Here is a 23,603-nt window from a genome sequence, read left to right on the forward strand (position 1 = left end):
TTGAGTTAATTTTTCTATGTGGTGTGAAGGAGGGGTTCAACTTCATTCTTTTACCTATGGCTATCCAGTTGTCTCAGCACCATTTTTGGAAGACATTTTTTCCTCCATATTGAATTGTCTTGGTACCCTTGTTGAAAACCAGCTAACTACACACGTAAGTGTTTATTTCTGCACCCATAATTCTATTCTGTTGACCTACAGATCTGTTTTTATGGCAGTTATCATCTTGTCTTGATTATCAATGCAGTTTTGCAGTAAGTTTTGAAACTGGGAAATGTAACTCCTACAAATTTGTTTTTCTTTTCAAGATTGCTTTGGTATTCTGGATCCCTTGCATTCCCATATTAATTTTGGGAAGAGACTCTATGGAAGAGACTGCTGGGATTTTGCTAGGCATCACATTCAATGTGTAGATCAATTTGGGGAATATTGCTCAGTATTGTCTTTTAATAGATTGATTTTTTTTGAAGATTTTATTTATTTGACAGAGAGAGAGCACAAGCAGGGGGAGCGGCAGGCAGAGGGAAAGGGAGAAGCAGGCAGAGGGAGAGGGGGAAGCAGACAGAGAGAGAGAGGGAGAAGCAGGCTCCCCTGGGAGCAGGGAGCCCGATGCGGAGCTCGATCCCAGGACACTGGGATCTGAGCCGAAGGCAGTCGCTTAACCTACTGAGCCACCAGGCGTCCCTAGATTGATGCCTTTCCATTTATTTAGGTCTTCCTTAAGTTTTTTCAATAATGTCTTATAGTTTTTAGTGTGTAAGTCTTGTGCCTTTTTTGTTAAATTTATTCCCGTTTCTTCTTTTTGATGCTATTGTAAATGGAGTTATTTTATTAGTTTTATTTTTGGATTGCTCAATACTAATGTATAGAAATACAATTGATTTTTATATATTGATGTAGAATTCTGCAAATTTTCTAAACTTACTAGTTCTGATAATTTATTAGTGGGCACCTTAGAGTTTTCTATATAAAAGACTGTGTCATCTGTGGATAAACATGTTTTTCTTTCTTTCTTTCCAATCCAACTGACTTTTATTGCTTGTTCTTGCCTAATTGCTCTGGTTAGGACCTCTGGCACAATGTTTCTGAGTCAGTGTGAGTGAGCCTGTTGGTTAACTGGGAAGCTCTGCTTCAGGCTTTAGTTTGGCTGTGCTTGTCTGGGCTCAGTTGGATTCAGCTGGGCTTAGCTATCTCTTAGCCCTTTATAGAGGCTCCAGAATGCAGGTCTACTCCACATGTCTCCACTTTCTCTTTGAACCTGCAGCTACCAGTGACTGGTGAATCACAAGTGTGCAAGAGACTAAGCCTATACCATGAAAACACCTTTAAAGCCTCTGCTCATATCAGTGGGACAGTAAGTACATTTTGCTCATGCGGAGAGGACATTGCAGAGGTAAATGGAAAAGGGGTGAATGCATATTTTTATTAGAAGGCAATGAATAACTGGGACAATAGGCCCAATTAAGAAATACTCTGGGCATAAAGATGAAGTTAAGGACAGGTTAGAGAAAATGCCTTAGATCCATAGAGTTCTATTTTTCTGCTTATGTATTTCACATGGGCAGGTTTTTTTCAGACCTTCTAAATAATGAAATCAGTTTATTCCTTCATTCAACCAATATTTACTGCTTTTATCAGGTAACGTCCTTATAGCTCTTTCCTTATAGGTTCCAGGAATGACTCCCTTGCCCCTTCTGGTCTAGAGGGGATAGGTTCCTGCCCTAGTCTTTGTGTGCTTCCTCACCATCTGCCCACATCTCTGTAGTGTTTTTATTAAACTCTCCTCAAATTATCCCAATTTGAGACTGTTTTTTTGCCAGAACCATGACTGATACCTCTGTTAATAGTTTCCAGCTAATAATGCCAATATAATTCTAAAAATAGGACTACTCAGTATGAGGTTTATTGTACTTCTTTTTATCCTAACAACATATCCCTCCAGGAAAATACAGCCAAAATACTGTGTTTTATACTGCATTACTTTTCTTTTGCCGCCATAACATATCGCCACAAATTTAGCAGCTTAAAACAACACAAATTTCTCATCTCACAGCTCTGCTGGTCAGAAGCCCCATTTGGTTCAGCTGGTTTCTCTGCTTCAGGTTTCACAAGGTCAAAATTGAGATGTTGGCCAGCCTCTACTCTCTCTGGGGTCTCTGGGGAAGAAGAATCCACTTCCAACCTCATCCTGGTCGTTGCAGAAAATGGTTCCTTGTGAATATAGGACTGAGGTCCCCATTTCTTTGCCGGCTGCGGGCATGGGGCCACCGTTAGCTTCCTGAAGCCTCTATTCAGTTTGTGCGCATGCGTCTCCCCGTGTCGGCGCCAGCAAAAATATGTTGAATCTTTGTCAGGCTTGCAATCTCCCCGATACCCCTTTCTGCTCCACCTCTTCTGTTTCCAGCAGAGAAAGTTCTCTGCTTTTAAGGGTTTGTGTAATTAGACTGGACCCACCAGATAATCCAGGAAAATGTCCTGATTATAAGATCCATAATCTTCATCACACCCGCAAAGTCCCTTTTGCCATTTTAATGTAATGTCTTCAAGGTTTCAGATATTAGAGTGAGGACATCTTTGAGGGGCTGTTGTTCTGTCTACCATATATAGACATTTGAAAATTCTATCCTTGTGCCACCAACTTGATATGTAATTAAGATTATTTATTTCGGTTAATTTTTTTAAAACTTTTTGTTTCAAAATAATTTTAGACTTACAGAAGAGTAGTAGAGGGAGTACAGAGGATTCCTGTATTCCTTTGAGTGAGTTAGTTTTTGATTTTTAGGAATTCTTTTATAAAAAATTAAAACATTCTGCTTTGGTTTTAGTTATGCAAAGCATTTACATGGTTCCCAAATCAAAAATTATGCAACCAGGAACCTTGCAAGATTTGGTTTTCATACCATCTCACCTTCCTGTTCTTTTTCTTCCTTTAAAGAACTCCTCTTTCCTCTTATCTGCCAACACTCCCCATTGCTGTTACTTCCCTCAGCCTTTCTTACCTGAGATAATTATTCTTCAGAGGTTGTTCCCTCTTTCCTCCCACGTCTTCCCCCAGGAGAGGGGGAGACACAATGATGACGCCTAGTGACATCCACTGCTTAAGTAGGGCAGAGGTTGACAGAGGCTTCAGATGGGACATACAGGGTGTGTCCCTGATCACCAGCCACACACCCACCTCTCCTTGAAATCACTGGGTATCAATAAAGCTTATCAGAATTACTTAAATGCAGCACATTTACTATACTATCAAACATCATCGGTGCCTGGGTGGCTCAGTAGGTTAAGCGTCTGCCTTCGGCTCAGGTCATGATCCCAGAGTCCTGGGATCGAGCCCCCGCATTGGGCTCCCTGCTCAGCGGGGAGCCTGCTTCTCCCTCTGCCTCTGCTGCTCCCCCTGCTTGTGCTCTCTCTCTCTCTCTCTCAAATTAATAAATATAATCTTAAAAAAAATCATCGGTAGTACAACCTACCATCAGTTTAATGACATTCTGAGGGGAATAAAAAGAACAATTCTATATTAAACAAACACATAGATTATAGGATGCATCCGAGTTTCAAATGTGTAAAAAGTTCAATATAAAAATACATTTTAGAACACGAACAAGGACTGTGAACAACATAGTCCAAATCATTCTGTAGTTAAATTAGGTCCATCCTAAAAAATGGTGTTTATTTTTTACATTGACATTTTTTCCTTTTTTTTTCAAGTTTATTAGGGAGATACCACAGCCTGCACCTTTCTTAGAAAAACATATTATATCTTCAATTAAATACAGTTGATTCTTATTATTGATGGTAGTTATTGTCCATACCGTCTCTGCAAACACTAAATTAGTAGATTAGCAAACACTGAAGTAGGAGTCATTGCTTCTAGGAGAAATCCAGATTTAGGTTCCTCTGAGCCTTTGGTCTCAGCACTGTAACTCATGCCCGAAAGCAGCTTCTGTAACACATGCTCTCTTCTCCCTAATGCACATCAGAGCCTTATCGAGCTTAGGACACCAGACACTACCTCAGCACTACATTTGAGGGCCATTGTAAACAGTGAAAGTATCACCAAAAAGCACAAAGATGCAAAACAGGAGGCACTAGACAGACCGTGAGAGGGACACTTTTTATTGTATAAAAAGCTGAAACAAACAAGTCGAGTGTTCCTCTGTGCTACCTTGAGAACGTGTGTACCAGGTGACCCCAACTTTTCAACACTGCACGTGTCTGCCAAATACCACAGCAGCACTACATGTATTGATTCGGGGGTGACAAATACATTTTAGGGAGGATGCAAATTCACAAATATGGAATCCACCAATAATCGGTGGTGATCGGTGATCGGTGATCGACTGTATTTGAAACACACAGAAAAGTATTAAAACAACCTGCTATGCACAATCCAGTCTTGTCAAATCTTAACATTTTGTTACATTGACAGCCAAGTTTTTACACACTTATTTTTTAAAGAAATATGACAGACAGAGTTGAAGCCCTCTGTAATCTTCTCCTCTTTCCTAGAGGCAACCAGGATCTTGAAATTGGTGTTTATCGATATACAGGCCTTCATGTATACACCGCATATGGAAGTACTCACCAATGATGACTGTTTTGCTTACGTTTAAATCGTATTATATGTACTATATTTCTGCTGCTTGTTTTGTTTCCCCTTAACATGTTTTTGAGAATTATCCATATAGATACATATTGCTCTAGAGAATTTACTTTTCTTGGTGTATGGAATAAGTTTATTTATCTACTCTCCTACTGATGAACATTTATTTGTTCCTAGATTTTGCTGTTTTACACAATTCTGCAAAGATTCTTGTTAATGTCTCCTTGTGTACATGTGTGATTGTTTTCCAGAATGCGTACTAAGGAATTGCTAGATTATAAGAAACATGCATTTTCAACTTTATTAGGTATTACTAAATTGTTCTCCAGTTTACCATTCTATCAGCAGTGAATAAGAGAAGAGCATCCTCATTGTTTCATGTTCTCACCAACATCTGCTGTTGTTAGATTTAAATTTTGTTGCCAATTTGAAGGCTATGCAAGGGTATTTCATTGTGGTATTAATTTGGATTTCACTTACCAGTAGTAAGAGTGAGCGTTTTGTCAGTTGTTTATTGGCCATTTTGGTTTTCTCCTTCTGTAGAATTGTCTGATCACTATCCTTTGCCTTTTTTTCCCTAATGGACTGTTTTGTTTTGTTTTGTTTTTTCTTAATCACATACAGGAGTTGTTTATATATTGCGGGTACTAATACTTTGTCCGTTATATGAGATGCGAACATCTTACCTGCTATATGTAGTCTTTTAGGAGTCCAGGCTGACGGGGGTTCTGCCATCTCGAGTTTGTGCTCTCTGCAGGGGCCCCGGAGGTTACCATTACAGTTAGCCATAAAGGAAAAGAGCAAGGAGGACTATGCTTAAGATTTTTTATTCTTCATGTCTGGCAGTGGCATACATCACTTCCATTTATATTCCACTCTGGGGAATACTATCATACCTGCATGCCCAACTGCAAGTGAGGTTGGGAGAGCTTGTTTGATTGAGTGCCTAAAATAGGCGAGAGGAGTTTTGGTGAATACTATTAGCAGTCTAACAGCCTTTAACTTTCTTTCTTTTTCTTTCTTTTTTTCTACACTGCCCTTTTCTGGTTTTAGGATCAGGTTTATTATCCTCATAAAATAGTTGTGAGTTATTTGCTCGTTTTCTATTCTCTGGAACAGTTTGTATAAGACAGGGATTATTTGTTCTCAGATTGTTTGGTAACACTCTCTTGTAAATCTTTCAGACCTCAGAGGAGAGTATTTTTTGGAGGAACATTTTAAACCTCTGCTTCAATTTGCTCAATGGTTACATTCAGGTTTTCTACTTGTTCTTGGCAAATTATTTTTTTCCTACAAAAATTCTATATTTTAACTACACTTTTTTTAAATTTCTTGCCTTAAAATTGCTTACAAGTGTTTGCTCCTTATCTTTTTCTCCTTGCTGTATCTTACTAATTGTTTATCTGCCATTTTGCTACTTTAGCAGCATCCCTCATGTTTGATAAGTAGATTTTATTTTATTTATTTATTTTTGTTATGGTTCCTGCCATATCGTCTTTTTTTTCAATAATTTTTTATTGTTATGTTCATCACCATACATTACATCATTAGTTTTTGATGTAGTGTTCCATGATTCATTGTTTGTGCATAACACCCGGTGCTCCACACAGAATGTGCCCTCTTTAATACCCATCACCAGACTAACCCATCCCCCACCCCCCTCCCCTCTAGAACCCTCAGTTTGTTTTTCAGAGTCCATCGTCTCTCATGGTTCGTCTCCCCCTCCGACTTACTCCCCTTCATTCTTCCCCTCCTGCTATCTTCTTCTTCTTTTTTTTTCTTAACATATATTGCATTATTTGTTTCAGAAGTACAGATCCGTGATTCATCAGTCTTGTACAATTCATAGTGCTCACCATAGCACGTACCCTCCCCAATGTTTATCATCCAGCCACCCAATCCCTCCCACCCCCTGCCACTCCAGCAACCCTCAGTTTGTTTCCTGAGATTAAGAATTCCTCATATCAGTGAGGTCATATGATACATGTCTTTCTCTGACTGACTTATTTCACTCAGCAGAACACCCTCCAGTTCCATCCACGGTGTTGCAAATGGCAAGATCTCATTCCTTTTGATGGCTGCATAATATTCCATTGAGTATATATACCACATCTTCTTTATCCATTCATCTGTCGATGGACATCTTGGCTCTTTCCACAGTTTGGCTATTGTGGACATCGCTGCTATAAACATTGGGGTGCACGTACCCCTTCGGATCCCTACATTTGTATCTTTGTGGTAAATACCCAGTAGATAAGTAGATTTTAAATGATCATTGTTATAAATGTCTGTTCATTTTCATATTTAATTCACTTTTGACCCATAATTTATTTAGAAACTATTTTAAATTCCCTAATATACATTTTATATATTATTTTAGTTATATCTTATTAATAATTTATCATTTAATTACATTATGATCAGAAAGCTTGATCTTCATTCTTTGATAAGGCAAAAAATCATGGTTGTTAAGAGTATATGTCCTATAATGAAGTATTTATTCTCCATTTTCAGGAGGAATTGTATATCAGGGCAACTACATAATCCTAGCTACTGAGAAAAAAACTCTTCTTTACAAAAGAATGACAGCTGAAATTACTAATTTGATACTAGGATCATCCATGGATGTTGAAATCATTAGGTCAAGTGATGATAGGAGACAAGATGAAAATGTATCCATGCCAAGATGTCACCCTGTCCATTATTTGTTGGGAGAAAAAGGTAAACCATAGCATTGCAATAGTGAAAACTGGATGTCACCACTTTAACTCAGGGATTAATCTCAGTGTCCATTTTTAGTCAACACCCAGACATTATGTGCTTCCTCTATGTGTTGCAATGTGAAGCACACAGCATCACCTATGAAATATTCTTAAGAATGTTTAACCTGAATCTAAACAAGTTTTAGACCTAAGTTCTGGTTTTTAGGAAACACAAAGGGCAGAAGGAAAATTTTAAAAAAATATCAAAAGGAAGAATTGGACAAATCTAGAAGTGGGATATTGCATAAGTGTCTGCAGCATTTTAATGACATGAGAAAAGTGTTGAAAGGGGCTTTATTAAAATAAGAGGCTAAAAAGACCCAAAAATGCAATGCAATGTTGTAAGTCTGTTGTAAAAAACATGTTGGTGACAATCAGGAAAATTATGCTATTAGTGGGGTACTGGGGGCACCTGGCTGGCTCAGAAAGTAGAGCATATGACTTTTGATCTTGGGGTCATGAGTTTGAGCCCCACATTGAGGATAGAGCTTACTTAAAAAATAGAGTTCTGTATGATAGTAAGGGAATTACTGTTAATTTTATTGGTAATAATAATTGTGGTCATGCGGGAAAATTATTTGGAGGGAAACATTGTAATGTTTCTATTTTACTTTAAAATATCTAAACATACCACTTTCCTCCTTGGAAAGAAAAAGACAACTATTCTGATTTATTTCCTACAGGATAAAATCCAAATTCATTCCTGTGTCATAAAAAAAATGCTTCAAATCTTGTCACAGTTTACATCTTCAGTCACTTGTTCTCTTATGGCTCATGTTCTGGCCTCACTAAATGTTTCACTGTTTTTGGTTTATGCCATTAGCCCTTTTTTCCTCAACAAAATGCCCTTTCCTGGGCGCCTGGATGGCTCAGTTGGTTGGGCATCTGCCTTTGGTTCAGGTCATGATCCTGGGGTCATGGGATTGAGTCCTGTGTCGGGCTCCCTGGGAGTCTGCTTCTCCCTCTGCTTCTCCCTCTGTCCCTGCCCCGACTCACGCTCTCTCTTTCTCAAATAAATAAATAAAATAAAATAAAATAAAAAACCAACACCCACACACAGAAAAACAAAATGCCCTTTCCTTCCTTCTCCAAATAACTATTAAAATTGATTCCTATGTATATGTGCACATTGCATATGCATCCTCACCAAAATAAAACATTTTTAATAGTCACAAGTATTGGCCATTATGAGTGCGTAAAATATAAACTGGAAGGAAACCTGTCTATCCTGGAAAAGAGGCAGGGAATCAAACTGAGTTGTTGTTGTTATTTTATTTATTTTATTATTATTATTTTTTAAGTAGGCTCCGGACTCAGCATGGAGCTAACGCAGAGCTTGAACTCATGACCCTGATATCAAGACCCTGAGATCAAGGCCTGAGTCAGCACTTAATTGACTGAGCCACCTAGGCATCCCAAACTGAGTTGTTGTTAAAGGAGACTAACTGTTTAAGTACACTGTGTCTTTTAGAAAAAAGGAAAATAATAAAAGAAATATGACCAAATGGCAAAACTTATTAATTTGGGGTATTGAGAATATGTGCTTGTGTATATCTTATAAAATTTTCTCCCTAAGGGAAGAAAAGTGCAAGTCTACATACTGCATTATTTTGTACTCCAGTCTTCCAACTTATCATTTGATGAGCTGGGGCAATTTTCTAAAATTTTTTTTAGCCTGAGTTTCCTCATCTTAAAAACAGAAATAAAAATAGTACCTACTCAAGTAGGGTTGTTTCTGAGGATTAAACAAATGAATATATGTGAAGCACTAAAGCATTTAGCCAGCACCTGGCACAGGGTAAGCACCTAGTAAATATGGGATTTTGTATGTTGAGACCTGCTTTGTGGCCTAGTTCATTACCACTTTTGGTAAATTGTGTGCCTGAATAGAGTGCTTGTTTTATAATTGTTGGGTATAGAGACACACACACACACACACACACTGGATCAAGCTTGTTAATTGTGTTCAAATCTTTCACATTCTTTTTAAATTTTTCATTTGCTTAATCTTTCAATGGAGAGATGTGCTATGATCATGTATGATGATTGTGGATTTGTCAATTTATCCACATGATTCTGTTAATTTTTAATACATATTTGTGAGGCTATATTACTACTGGGTGCATAAAAATTTTATTTTATTTTTATGGTTATTTGTTCCTTTAATTATTGGATGCTTACTTTCTTTTATATCTTACAGCACTTTTGATTTATTTGATGGGCATATTTTAATCTGGCTTCTTCAGTTTTCTTTTGGTAGGTATTTGTATAATGTATCTTTTTTCATTCTTTTACTTTCAAATTTTTAAAAGTCTGACAGGCTTGGGGCACCTGGGTGGCTCAGTCATTAAGCGTCTGCCTTTGGCTCAGGTCATGATTCCAGGGTCCTGAGATCGAGCCCTGCATTGGGCTCCCTGCTCTGTGGGAAGCCTGCTTCTCCCTCTTCCACTCCGCCTGCTTGTGTTCCCTCTCACACTGTCAAATAAATAAATAAAATCTTAAAAAAAAAAAAATCTGATGGGCTTGTAAGAAATATGGCTGGATTTTTTTTTTTTCCATTCTGATTATCTCTGTGCTTCCATAGGTAGGTTCAATTACAGTTTTTATGCTTCCTGATATATATGTACACATTTCTACAATCTTTGTGTGTATGTGTGATTTCTATTTATTCTGATTTTCTCTGGTTCTTTTCTTCTTTTATTTTTTTAAACTCCCTAGTGGATTGAGTAAGTATTTGCTGTTCTCCTTTATTTCCTTAACTGATCTGAAAGTTAAAAATTTCATTTATATACTTTTAGTGGTTTACTTTAAAATTTTAACATACCTACTCAACAAAAACATAAGTGAATTGTTATCTTTACTTTCCTTTTGAATATCACAAAGTCTTTAGAATGCCTTAACTCCAATTCCTCTCTACCCATTTGTTGTTGTCTTCCAGTATTTTACTTCTCCCTAAGATAGTAATTATTATTATTGTTGGGTTTTTTTTTAAGATTTTATTTTTTTATTCGACAGAGAGAGAGACAGCAAGAGAGGGAACATAAGCAGGGGGAGTGGGAGACAGAAGCAGGCTTCCCACTGAGCAGGGAGCCTGATGCGGGGCTTGATCCCAGGACCTGGGATCATGACCTGAGCCAAAGGCAGACGCTTAACCGACTGAGCCACTCAGAGGCTCTGTTGTTGGTTTTTAAACTCCCATTATTCATCGTCATTATTTTTTATATTTTTTATACTATGTAGTCAGTATTTGTTTAAATTTAGACACTTCCTTCTAAGTTTCTTTGCTCATGGTTCTTTCTTGTATCTTGCTGCTTCTAGAAGAACATCTAGAAATTCTCTGAGCTGGACTGTTAGTGGTAATATATTTGTCTTAAAATGTCTTTAATTTAGTCTTATTCTTAGAGAGTGTCATAGCTGTGCATAGATTCCTAGTACAGTCATTTTCTCTTAGCATTTTGATGTTATTATTGCGTTGTCTTCTGGCTTCTATTGTTGCTATTAAGAAATCTGCTGATACTCTGATTGTAGATAATTGTCCTTTGAGGTAGTCTCTATTTTTGCTTTTCTCTCTGGTTTTATATAGGATTATTTTAATTTTTTTGTGCTTGTTCTTCCGAGTTCTTTTTTTTACCAGAATATGTTTGAATTTCTCTTGATATAGCTCTATTTTTATTTATCTTATTCCATTCTTTTTTTGTTTCTAAGTAGGCTCCATGCTCAATGTGGGGCTTGAACTCATGACCCCGAGATCAAGAGTTGTACAGTCTATTGATTGAGCCAGCCCAGGGCTGCTATCCTATTCCATTCTTTTTTTTTTTTTTTTAAGATTTTATTTACTTATTTGTCAGAGAGAGAAAGAGAGAGAGAGAGCATGATCAGGGGGAGCAGCAGGCAGAGGGAGAAGCAGGCTCCTTGCTGAGCAAGAAGCCCAGTGTGGGACTCGATCCAAGGACCCTGGGATCATGACCTCAGCTGAAGGCAGATGTTTAACCAACTGAGCCACCCAGGCATCTGTATCTTATTCCATTCTTATTTTACCTCTTGAATATGACCATTCTTATTTTTCTGTCAATTATGGAAAGTTCTTAGCCATTATCACTTTAAATATTGCCTCCATTCTTCCACTTTGTTCTCTAATTTCTGAATACCTATTAGATGTATCTTGAACCTTGCTCTTCTATCCTCGCTCTTCTATCTCTGTATATCTCTGTGCTGCATTCTAATTTCCTCAGATCTATCTTCTACTTTGCTAATTCTCTCTTTAGCTGTATCCAATCTGCTAATTAATTTACTCCTCGCGGGTTTTTACAATTATTCACTTAATGAAGTGAAAAACTGCTCTGCTGGCAGTTTAGGTGTTCCTAATTGGAAGAAGACAATGCTAATAGAATAAAAATAATGATTAGATAAGGCCCTTCCATGTTGGTGTTGGAAGAGGACAGAAAGAAAGATACTCTGAAGCAATAAAAATAACTAATTAATTATTTTTATCTCACTCTTGAGTATATGAGTGACTACTGCTTCTTTCCAAATGATAACTCTAGCCCTGCTTTCTGACTCCTGCTTCTTAGATAAAAATTACCAAGATACTCAATTACCAAATTTCCTCCACTTTTTGACAATATCTAATTCAGAACTGACCCTTGCCTTCTTAAACCTTGCTTAGAATCACCTGGTTCAAGCACAAATCCTGTAATAAACCCCTCCCACAATTTCTGTGGTGTACATTCTCCTTTGTTGCAGCAAGCTAGATAAAACCAGCTTTTGTGACTGCAGGTGTGTTCCTGGTCTTTGGTTAATTGATTTTAGCCTACTATATATTTTAAGCTCCAAATATTTTCTCTGGTTGTTTTGTAATTTGGACTGTTCTGTTTTCAAGTCTGTTTGTGTTTTTTATATCTTATGCTTTCTATTCCTTCTTTTATGGCTTTTATTTTAAACATACTTAATTTTATCCAATCCAATTCTCTCCAACACTTGTCTTAACTGAAATTCTAGGGATACCATCCTTCCTGTTCTTTACTGTTTGTTAATTTTTATTTGTGAGGGATTATTTCTCTGTGTGTTTTATAATTTCCAATTGTAATCCCATTTTCATTTTGAGACTGCTTCCAGAGTAAAGTTTTGCTTGTTTCTTTCAGGTACACTAGAAATACTACCATCTTTATGCCAAATATTTTTTGTCAGTTTAATTTCTTGGTCAGATTTTACATAGAGCGCAAACACGCTTTTTAAGTATGTTTGATGAGATTTGACAAATGTATATATTTGTGTAACCACTACCACAGTGAAACTATAGAACACTTCCATCACCCAGAAAGTTCCCAAACCAACCCTACTTTTAAGATACTATGTCAGATTGGGGATTTTTGGACCATGTAGGTAGTATGAAATTTATATGTGAAATCCCTAACTCCATGATAGCTTTTCCAAAGAGATCTTTTTTTTTTTTTAAACTCTAAATCCAGTTTAAGGCAAACAATCTTCCTTGTTGTCTTCCTGTATGCAGGTAGGAAAACTTTCAGTGTGGTGTGGCTTTTTGACTGTCTGGCATTTTGCAGGTTCCTTAGTTACACCTTCCTGCCTTGTATGGCCCCAAGTCCTCAAATTCTGTCCTTGATAGGCATTAAACCCATGATCAACAAACCCCACAATACTGTTGCTCCAGTTTCAGCTGCTACTGTGGTTTATAGTGCCTCACTCCTCCCCTTTTTTGATTTATACATTTTGTTTAAGTGGAAGATACATAGAGTAAAGTACATAGATCATAAACATATAGCTCAATATCTTTTCACAAGTGAATGTACCTATGTAACAACCTGGAAAAAGAAAAAGAACATTATTAGAAATCTTCCAGTACCCTTTCCAAACACTATCTCTTCCCAAAGAGCATCATTATTCTGATGTCTAACCTCATAGATTAATTTTGTCTATTTTTGAACTTTATATAAATGCAATCATACAGTATATACTCTTTTTTGTCTGGCTTCCTTTGCTTACTAATATGTTTGCAAGGTTCACTCATGCTGTTTCATGTAGCTGTAGTTTGCTCATTCATGTTGCTGTATATTATTCATTGCATGAATATAACAGGATTTATATTGTAGGTGAACATTTGGGTTGTTTCTAGTTTTCCTCTTTGCCTTGGAGCCTGGGATTTCCTTTACTTTCTTTCAAGTTCTGCTGTGTATTTAGTACCAGTTTAAATAGCATTTCTTGGTCAGTAGTTCAGTATGTTTTCTGTCAAGAAAAATTTTAGGTTTTGTAGGTTGCTAAATCTCCAGACATGTAAGTCGTATGTTTTCATTTTTTATTTTTGAAATTCTTGATTCTCATCTAATTTACTTTAGCTGATGACATATTTCTTTTGTCTGCCGTTTGTAGAGATGGTTTTGATTCCTTTGAACCAATAATGAGTGAACACAAACAGGAGGATAGAGATGAGATATGTAATTCATCTTGTAGTCATGACCTTTTGCCAGGGTGGGATGCTGGATATGCAGGACTAGTTTGACATCAGTATGCATAAGATATTGAAAAAACATGTTAAAGAAATGGGGTGGTTGAAGATAAGCATAGTAGGAAGTGTGGATATATTTCAATAAGCAAGACATATTTCAATATCAACTACTTTTCAAGAAAATGATAACACCATAGTGGCCCATTCTTCTGTGATTCTATCCAAATTCCAGCACTCTGTGATAACCAGCTCATACTGGCTTATTCAGATTCTTTTCAAAACTGTAACAATGGATCTTGCAACAACCCACCAAATCCATTCAGAGTTTGAATGAAATCACTAGTATGTGACATTAGTGTGACATTAGATATGTACAGCAATTTATTTATAGCCATAAAAAAACAAACAAAACTTCCCTCTGATTTATGGCATTATTTTAATTTTACTGTTGGAAGGTTCAAGGCCATAGAGTAAATCAGCTGCCCAAAGAGCATTAGACAAAGAAAGATTGTGATGTTGTGCCTTATAATTAGACTATAAGGTACTCTTTTCCTTTGTTGTCATATTTTGCAGCTTGAATTTAGGGCAAAGGTAAATTTCATTACTTCTCCCATGGAAGCCATTACCTAAATATGTCTCTTCTTCCTCCAGGCAGCACACACTGCTACCTTTTCTTCTGATTCATTTCCCCTAGAAAACTGAGAAAGAATTTTATAATGATATTATTAGTTTTGTAACTAGTGTTTCTTTCTTTCTTTCTTTCTTTTTTTTTTTTAAAGATTTTATTGATTAATTTGACAGAGAGAGACAGCTAGAGAGGGAACAAAGCAGGGGGAGTGGGAGAAGCAGGCTCCCAGCCGAACAGGGAGCCTGATGCGGGGCTCGATCTCAGGATCCTGGGATCATGAGCCGAGTCGAAGGCAGACGCTTAAGCCTGAGCCCCCCAGGCGCCCCTTGTAACTAGTGCTTCTATTGTAATGCTACTACTGAACCAATGTTGTGATAAATGGTCTGTTTATAAGGGGAATCACTTTTACAAGAAGTAGAAAATTAGACACGCTTCTGCTTTGCAATAACAATAAAAACCACAGTGAAAAAAAATTTTCCCCAGTTTATTCCCATCTGTATCAGCAGGGAAGCTTTAGAAGATGGCTTTCCCCCAAAGTCTTCTAAGCACAATTACTGCCTACAAATACCATGTCAAAATGCAGTTTTCCTCCAGATCCTATTCAAGACCAACACATTTTTAGGCTTCCTGTAACGTGGGCCCTTTAAGAAAGTCAGGCGCTTTAAACCCCACCCCCCTGCTGACTTGAAGGAGTCAGTCCGTCTTAGGTAGTTGGTGATAAAGCTGAGAGCCAACTTGCCCCTTGCTCTGCCTGGAAGGAATGTTTCTGTTGCAATAAGCTCTAAAAGTGTAAGCTTTAAGATACTATGGGATAGGAACAATAGAAACTTGTGAAGTATGGAAGCCAGACCCGCTCTAAGATTCTATCACGGCGCTGAATAAAGCGGAAAGAATGCTGTTAAATCTGAGTTTCTCCCTGTGGTGCTGCTCCCTGCTAGCTTTACTCTTCCATTTCACCTAGCAAGTGAGTTTTCCAGAAGCCGTTTCTACTTTAACGAGATGCTTGTCTCATGTACCAGATCCCCGAAAAGAAAAGTCAGGGAGAGAAATAAGTTTCAATGAAAATTACACTGTATCACTTCTAACAATTCACATTGGCTATATGTTTCTGAAGAGCAAAACCAATTCTTTGTTTGTTTGTTTGTTTGTTTGTTTCCTGCCACACCAACAGTGATTAAGTTCATAAGTCCTTTAGGGCTAAAAAATAACTAGGAGAAATTTGGGGGTTAATTGCTGTTGGCATTTCTCAGCTGTCTGCTGGAAGCAGCCATCTTGGTAAAAGATGATGTCATTTGGAACACTTGGAGTTTTAGTTTATTCCGAGATACCAGTTTCCACTGGCCACTGAATGACACTTTAATGACAGTTTAATCATTAGATCAAATTTAGGTTTAAAGATAACAGAAGAGTGGGACTATAAATCATTAAATCCACCTCTTTATCCTTCCTGACACATTATAAACGTTTCCAAAAGTTCACAGCAATAGAAAATTTTCACACTTTTTTCTCCCCGCACCCTCCCTCCCCCATTTTCTGTTTCCAAGTGTTTGTTCTTTCCTTGACTAAGCTCAGATAATAACTAGTCTGGTCAGTTTCACTTTCCAATTTTTATACATAAGTGAAAGCTGTTTTGTTTCAACAGTTTAAAGGTGTTTAGAATCATCTCACCTGCTGGGCGGATTTCCTGCAAGCTTTTCTTTGGGAGGGAAGAGGAGGAATCAAAGTTTCGATTTCGAATTTCTTATACTTCAAAACTAGAACCCTGAATTAGATCACATTAGATTAATTAATGTTTTATTTTTAACCTATTAAAAGTTTTCTAGGAGTGGGCAAGATGATCGTAAATAAGGGTGATGGTTACCCGTATTCCCACTTTAATCATCATTTGTATAGCATAATGCCATGTCTGCAGTTACTTTGGAAACCTGGCACTTAAAGGGATGGGTTTTAATCCATTGAAAGTGTTTCTTTTTTTCTTCTTGGCTTAGGTAAATGTTAGTGTCTCAATCCCATTGCGTGACACATCCTGGCACTGTTCTCAAGATGCAAAGAGAAAAAGAAAAAGTTGCACCTTGTTTAAACAATTGAGCGCAGTATGGTTTATGAGATTATTAGGAGGAGGAGTAAAGAGAGCGCAGCGTCGCTTCCGCAAATTCTTTCTTAACGAGGTTAACCTGTGGCTGCTGTTTCACCCCACTCGGCTCCTGGAGGGGGAACTTTCTGTTCTCTTTGCGCTATCCTAGGCTTCCCGGTTAAGCTCACCGAGAAGATAAAACCGAAAGGGCTGCGTCTATGTTTGAAACAGACAGAGGGAGACAGGAGCACACGCAGTCGGCGGAAGATGGGGCCACGGCTCGGCCAGGGCTGGATGCGGGAGCCGGCGTGACCTTTCCACGTGTCCCCAGCACCTGCAAGGCTAGCGGGGCACTGGGTTTCTTTTTCCCGGGAGCCGGCGCGAGCCCGGAAGAGGCTGGGCGGCCGGGGGCTTAGGTCGGGGGGCCAGGAGGCCCTCCCTCGGAACACGTGCGGTCGGTGCGCAGCTGGTGCGGAGGCTGGCCTGGCCTTCCTGCACTGGCGTGTCTCTGGACCGCGGGCCGGCACCGGGAGGCGGGCCGCGGCGGCCGCGGCGGCGGCGGCGGGCGGGTCCCGGAGCTCTCGGCCAGCTTTGTAGGGCGGCCTAGCGAGCGCGCCAGGCCCGGCTGGAGCGAGCCCCAGTGCAGTACTGCCCGAGCCCGGGCGGGGTCTCTGTTCTCTGGCAGAGGAGGTCCCTTGGCAGCGGGAAGCTCCCTCTCTTTCTCTCGCCGCCGCTCGGAGTCTGCGCCCTGCTGCCAGGCGCCCAGCTCCGCGCTCCTCTGTGCTCGCCCGGCGCCCACTCATTCGCAGCCCAGCCTTCGCCGCCGCTGCCGCCTCCCTGCTCCTCCTCCTCCTCCTCCTTTCCCCAGCCCGCCGCGGCCATGGCGGACAGCGCCAGCGAGAGCGACACGGACGGGGCGGGGGGCAACAGCAGCAGCTCGGCCGCCATGCAGTCGTCCTGCTCATCGACCTCGGGCGGCGGCGGCGGCGGCAGCGGCGGGGGAGGTGGCGGCGGTGGGAAGTCGGGGGGCATTGTCATCTCGCCGTTCCGCCTGGAGGAGCTTACCAACCGCCTGGCCTCGCTGCAGCAGGAGAACAAGGTGCTGAAGATCGAGCTAGAGACCTACAAACTCAAGTGCAAGGCGCTGCAGGAGGAGAACCGCGACCTGCGCAAAGCCAGCGTGACCATCGTGAGTGCCCCCCGGGGGCGCGCCGTGGCGCCGACCTCCGCCCGCCTCCGGGAGAGGCTGCACCTGGAGCGGGCAGCCCCCGAACTCCCCGAGGCTCCCGGGAACCCGCAGCAAGCACACTCTCTGCCAAGAACTGCTGGCCCCCGGGGGGTCGGGGAGAGGGAGGTGTTCCGACGGGGACACGCGAGTCTGGCCTCCCCTGAGGGTCAGGCTCCTCGCGGGGTGTGGGAGAAAGCTGCTGGACCACCACCCACGTTTCCTTTTAGCCTCTGGGGAGGAGGCCTCTCCCGGGCAGTGCTGGAGGCTGGTGGCGTGGCTTGGGGGGTGGGGCGGGGTGGGACTTTTTTCAGTCCTAGCATGCCTAAGGGGTGCGTCCAGAATCTGGGGATCCCTAGGCTGTGGGAGAGGGAGGAGCTCGGAGTCAGTTCCAGGGGCCTGGCTTGGGGTACTGGGGGGTTGCATAGCTGGGCTGGGCACTTCGCTGGCATCTGGACGGCGCTAGCTTGATCGCCCGGGGAGGGGGCGGGAGAGAGTGGCTGGGAATCCGGGAAGTGGAGTTTTCTGGCCAGGATTGAGAGGGAAGGGCGGGTACCGGAGCTGATGCTCCCACCTCCGTTGGAAGTCCTTTCCTTGGGGTTGGGGTGCGGGGTGGCAGCAGCAATATACAGCCGGGCGAATGCAGCATCTCATACTAGCCTGGACAGAGTAAAGGGTATGAAGCTTGGACAGGCTCAAACCGTGGTGAAGGGTATCGACTGACTCCTTTTCCCTTGCCGAACGAGGTGTGTTTGCTTCATTGGTGGTGGAGTGCCTAGGGGTATTTTGCCTCTGAGTCTAGAGTCTTGATGAGAGAATAGGCTGTCTGTTCTGTTTCCACCTAGCCCCCCAGGCTCCCCCGAAGACAGTTAAGATTAGGTGTTGTAGTCTCCTTCCTAGTGTAGCAGGCGATTAGAAAGGCCACTCTAGCCGTGATGAGGCGAAACATAACAGGCAAAAGTACACCGTGTGCTCTCACCTAATATCCCTGCCAGCTAGCCACATCATTAACATGCAGAATCCCCATACAGACAACTCTATTCAGATCAAAACAGTTTCCCAGCCAGGAGCAGAGAAGAAAATGTCAAGAAATCAAGGGGATAAATTACCATAGTTGCTGCACAATAGCTGATTAGACTGAACCTTCAGTTGGAGAAAAAGGCATGAATTTGGGAATGGATCAAAGATGACAGTCTGGAAATGAAATGGGGGCAAGTTTAGGATGCCCCTGTGCCAGAAAAAGTCTTCAGCGGAGGAGTGAGTGTGTATGTGTGAGTGGGTGTGTATGCTCCCCAGTGCTAGCTCATACATGGGACCTGGATGGCATTCTGAATTTGCTTAGGAAGCAGATTTCCACCAAAGTTTCAGTGTAATTGGCAGCCTAAATAGAAATTGATTGTAGAAAGACACTTTGCATGCTCAAATCCAGTCCTGGTGAATGGAATTGGAGCAACATTCACGCCTTTCCAGACTGTCAAGTTCTTGAAGTGCCCTTTCGGTAGGAAGGGGGAGGAATTTGCAGAGGCAGGCACTTCCAAGCCTCCTCTGTAGCTTTCTTGGCCCAGAGAGATGTCTCTGCTGAGTGGGGGTTTGAGAAGAGGGGAAGTTGGTGGAAGCAGTTTATTTAAGGTTTGAGTTAGTAAATGAGAGCTTTCGTCTTTTGGAGAATGTGAACCACGGAACGTAGTAAAACTTTATGAAACAGAATCCCTAGCCTCTTGCATACAGTGAGCAATTCAGGCTGTTGTTTTTGTTTGTTCCGGAGAGGATTAGGGGGTGGAGGTACTATGAAAGGGTATCTGTTTGATACTTGACCATATTATAAGGTCTGTAAATTGTACACAAACACGTTGGCTTTCCACGGACAAAGTTCATTCCTGGTGTATAAGATCAGAGACCTTCTGAACACTTGGTTTGAAGAGAGTGTAAGGTGGTGGCTTTATTTCTTAGCACTTACCCTCAGCTAAAACTGACATCCAACCAAATATACGTTGTGAAGTGTTCTGTGACCTTACTGAGTAGAGTTTTAAAATTGTTTTAGATGACAGCCTTCAAGTACCAAAAGCCGCTCAGTTCTTCTTTAATCTCTGATTCATATATTTAGGTAGACAAATAAAAATGCCTGTGGTTTACCTGGTTCCCTAGGACTTGGCAGGTGTTACTAAAGCAAACGCAGAGAAGAGATTCCTTTAAGCTTTTGAGAGTTTCGTTAACTGATCTGAGACCCAGATTGTGTTGAAGTGGTTTTGACCTCTCCGGTGTGTAATTTGGGAGGAGAAATGTATGTGACTACATGAAATGGGTTTGTGGGTGTAAGGGGTCCATTGAACAACACCGTATTGTAATTTATGTCAAGGTTAAGCTACACAACCCATGACAACTCTAACTTAAACATAGCCCTTGTTAGTAGCTGCCTAGAAAGTTTGTGATAAGGCTTGTATTCAATTAAATGAAGGCCTTGCTAGATTTTTCACTATTTTAGTTAATTTGAAGGGAAGATGGCAGCATAATCCTATTACTTGCCTTCCTGCCTTTTATTATTTCCTCTACATATAATGTTAACTTTCATGTTCTTGAGCATTAAAGATGATTATTGATGTCTTTCCTTTCCCCTGAACATGTTCAGAAAGATACATTGCTCATTAGCCACACCATGGAGGAGAGGTACCCTCTCAATCTCTCTCTCTTTTTAAACAGTTTATTTTTCGGAGCAGTTTTATGTTTGCAGCAAAATTGAAGGAAAGGTGCAGAGATTTCTCATATAGTCCCTGTCCTTCTTCCCACCCCCCATTATCAACATTATCCTCCAGAGTGGTACATTTGTTAGAACTGATGAGCCAACTTTGACACATCGTAATCACCCAAGTCCATAGTTTACATTAGGGTTCACTCTTGCTGTTTGTACATTCTGTGGATTTACCATTATAGCATCATACAGAGTAGACCAAGTGCCTTAAAAATCCTCTGTGCTCTGCCTTTTTATCGCTCCCTAACCTGGCAACCACTTATCTTTTTTACTGTCTTCATAGTTATCCATTAACCTACCGAAGGACTGGTTACTTCCAACTTTTGGCATTTTTTGAATAGAGCTGCAACGAACATCTGTGTGCAGGGTTTTGTGTGGACAAAAGATTTCTGCTCCTTTGGGTAAACACCAAGGAGAGCAATTACTGGATTACATGGAAAGAGTATTTTTAATTTTGTTAAGAAACTTCCAGATTGTCTTTCCAAAGTGGCTGTACCGTTTTGCATTCCTGCCAGCAATGAATGAGAGTTCCTGTTGCTCCACATCTTTGCTAGCACTTGGTGTTGTCAGTCTTTTGGATTTTGGCCATTCTCATAGGTGTGTAGTGATACCTCAGTGTTGTGCCCTCTTTTTTTTTTAAGATTATTTATTTTAGAGAGAATGTGTAAGTGGGGGGAGGGGTGGAGAGAGAGAGAATATCCTTAAGCAGACTCCCCGCTGAGTGTGGAGCCCGATGCAGGGCTTGATCCCAGAACCCTGAGATGGTGATCTGAGCGAAATCAAGATTTGGCCACTTAACTGACTGAGCCAACCTGGTGCTCCCCCCCCCCACCTCCATGTCCTCTCTTAAAATCCAGTACAAAGGCTAATAGAACTCGTAACCGTGGTCATTTCTGTCTGTTTTGGTATATAACTGCTTATTTGGATCAAACTATCCATTTAATAAAGGACTGGTTTCATGGGTCTGTTCTCAGCATATGTATGATAGAGGTAAGCATTATCTACAGGGAAGAATCCTCTGTATGAGGCCTTTCATCCATGTGTCTAAGTGCCTGGAGCATCTGGGAGTTATAAGCTTGGCCCTAAGGTGTTTTACTTGGGGCTGAGGGGTGGAATGGAATGTTTTGAATGATTATCCAGTTTCTCCGAGTAAATCAGCAACCAGGATGCTGATTATAGATCATAATTTCTTCTTTGGAGTGGAGAAAATAAACAAAAAACAAATGCTCAGTAACTCTGTTGAGCAGCTTTTAGATGTAAGGTTAGATCTATCAGCTTGTGTTATGGGTGAAAATGTAATTGGAGATGATCTGATTCATTGTAGTGAGTGGTGTCTAGGGATGGTGGTCCCTGAGCAGATGAGGAAATGCATTACTGGGCAGTCACTGGATGGCTTCACAGCTGTAGACCGGTTAGTTGCTGGGCTTCTCAGAGTATAAGCAGAGCTTCACACCTGGCATGGCTAGTTCTCTAAGGTGTGTGCTTTTCCTAGACCAGTTCAGACCTTCAGCATGTGTCTGGTTTGAAAATAAAGGCCTGAAATAAGTCACTAGTATTTAAGGATCTTTCTCTAACTAGAAAATTAGTACTTTATTATAGACAGGGAAATACATAAATAAAAAGGCATTTTGAGGTTATAGTAGAAAAACAGGTTGGAATGTCATGATTAGAAAACCTGGCGATTTTAAACATCAACAGTGTAATGGTCTCATTAACCAATAAAAGCCACCATATAGTAAATGTTGTGGATTTGGGATTATTTACTCTGGAAGCCTAATACACTATTTTCCATTTTTAAGACTTCATTTTGGCAGACCCTGAAGCTGTCGGATTGACATTGCCCTTGTAAAGAGGTGTGGTGTGTGTCATTTTTTTTTTTCTGTTAAAATTTTTTCCCCTTAGATTCTTAATGGAAACACCCAACTTGAGACACAACTTGAGACACAACTTAGAGAAATGTATGACCTCACGGTTAGGTCTAATTGTACACAAGTTCAGGCTTCTTAAAAAGGCTATAATGTTAGATTTCTTCTGCAGTTAAAGTTCTTCATGTTCATAGGTCCCCTCTGTGTGTTTCATATAATGTATTTGTATTTGATTAAAGAAACATCATTAGAGGAGATTATGTCAGTCTTTTGTGGTGTTCTCCTTATTTGTTTTGCTGGGGATGAGGAATAGTTCAGAGAATCACCAGTTCCTGGTTTGTGGTGACTCTTGTTCAAGACCAGAGACTGGCCTACAGCAAAAACCTGAAATAGTCATTGCTTATTTAAAAACTTTCAATGGCGCCCTATTACCCTCTGGATCCAGGTTGACTTTCTTTCTTTCTTTTTTTTTTTTAAAGATTTTATTTATTCATTTGAGACACAGAGATAGAGCATGAGCAGGGGGCAGAGGGAGAGGGAGAAGCAGACTCCCCGCTGAGCCAGGAGCCAGATGTGGGGCTTGATCCCAGGATGCTGGGATCATGACCTGAGCCGAAGGCAGACGCTTAACCATCTGAGCCACCCAGGCGCCCCCCAGGTCGACTTGCTGGTCGTTTGCCAGGCTCTGCCTGGTCTGGCCCCTTTGTGCTTCACAGATGTACCCCTCATGTTCATACCCCTCGCATTTTTGAAGCTCTCACTTGGTTGAACTGCTAGTTTCTGGAATTTTAATAGGTTTCTTTGACTCCTCTAGGATGTACTTCCTGTCCTTAGTCTTATTCCTTACTCCTCCCTTCCTTTCTACCTCATAAATCCAAGGAGACTAGACTGCCTTTTCCACCCCCACCCCGGTGTGCACTGGCATTGCCTCTTTGCCAGCCACACAGTGGATCATGTGCCCATTCATATGGTCCCACGGGACCCATCGGTCACTCCTTGCACATCCGCATCACATAGGCCTTCCCCAGCAGATGCATACATTCCTTTCAGGGGCAGAATTTGCTTTGTTTACTCTGCTTCCTCAGTGCCTGGCATGTGGTAGATACTCAAGGGTATGTTGGCTTGACTGTGGAGGCATTGGGTGGTGGAGTTTTTCGGGATTGTTTTTGTGTTTAACTGGGTGAGGGGGCCCATACTTGGTCTCCTGACCAAGTGCTAATAGGGCCGCTCTCCTGCATGT

General features: G+C 40.9%; 1 protein-coding gene across 1 annotated transcript in view; it reads left to right on the top strand.

Moving 5' to 3' along the window:
* The first annotated feature begins 16,627 nt into the window (after positions 1–16,627).
* The window catches only part of CCDC6 (coiled-coil domain containing 6), a 119,042-nt gene continuing 112,066 nt past the window's right edge, over positions 16,628–23,603 (top strand). Inside the window, exon 1 of the mRNA XM_028123989.2 lies at positions 16,628–17,716. Within this exon, the coding sequence (XP_027979790.1) occupies positions 17,408–17,716 (309 nt within the window). The 5' untranslated portion in view covers positions 16,628–17,407. The remainder of the gene's footprint in view (positions 17,717–23,603) is intronic.

Source organism: Eumetopias jubatus, unplaced genomic scaffold (assembly GCF_037043125.1).
Source record: "Eumetopias jubatus isolate StellerSeaLion01/CBP00866 unplaced genomic scaffold, mEumJub1_p1.0 scaffold_17, whole genome shotgun sequence".
Taxonomy (NCBI): Eukaryota; Metazoa; Chordata; class Mammalia; order Carnivora; family Otariidae; genus Eumetopias; species Eumetopias jubatus.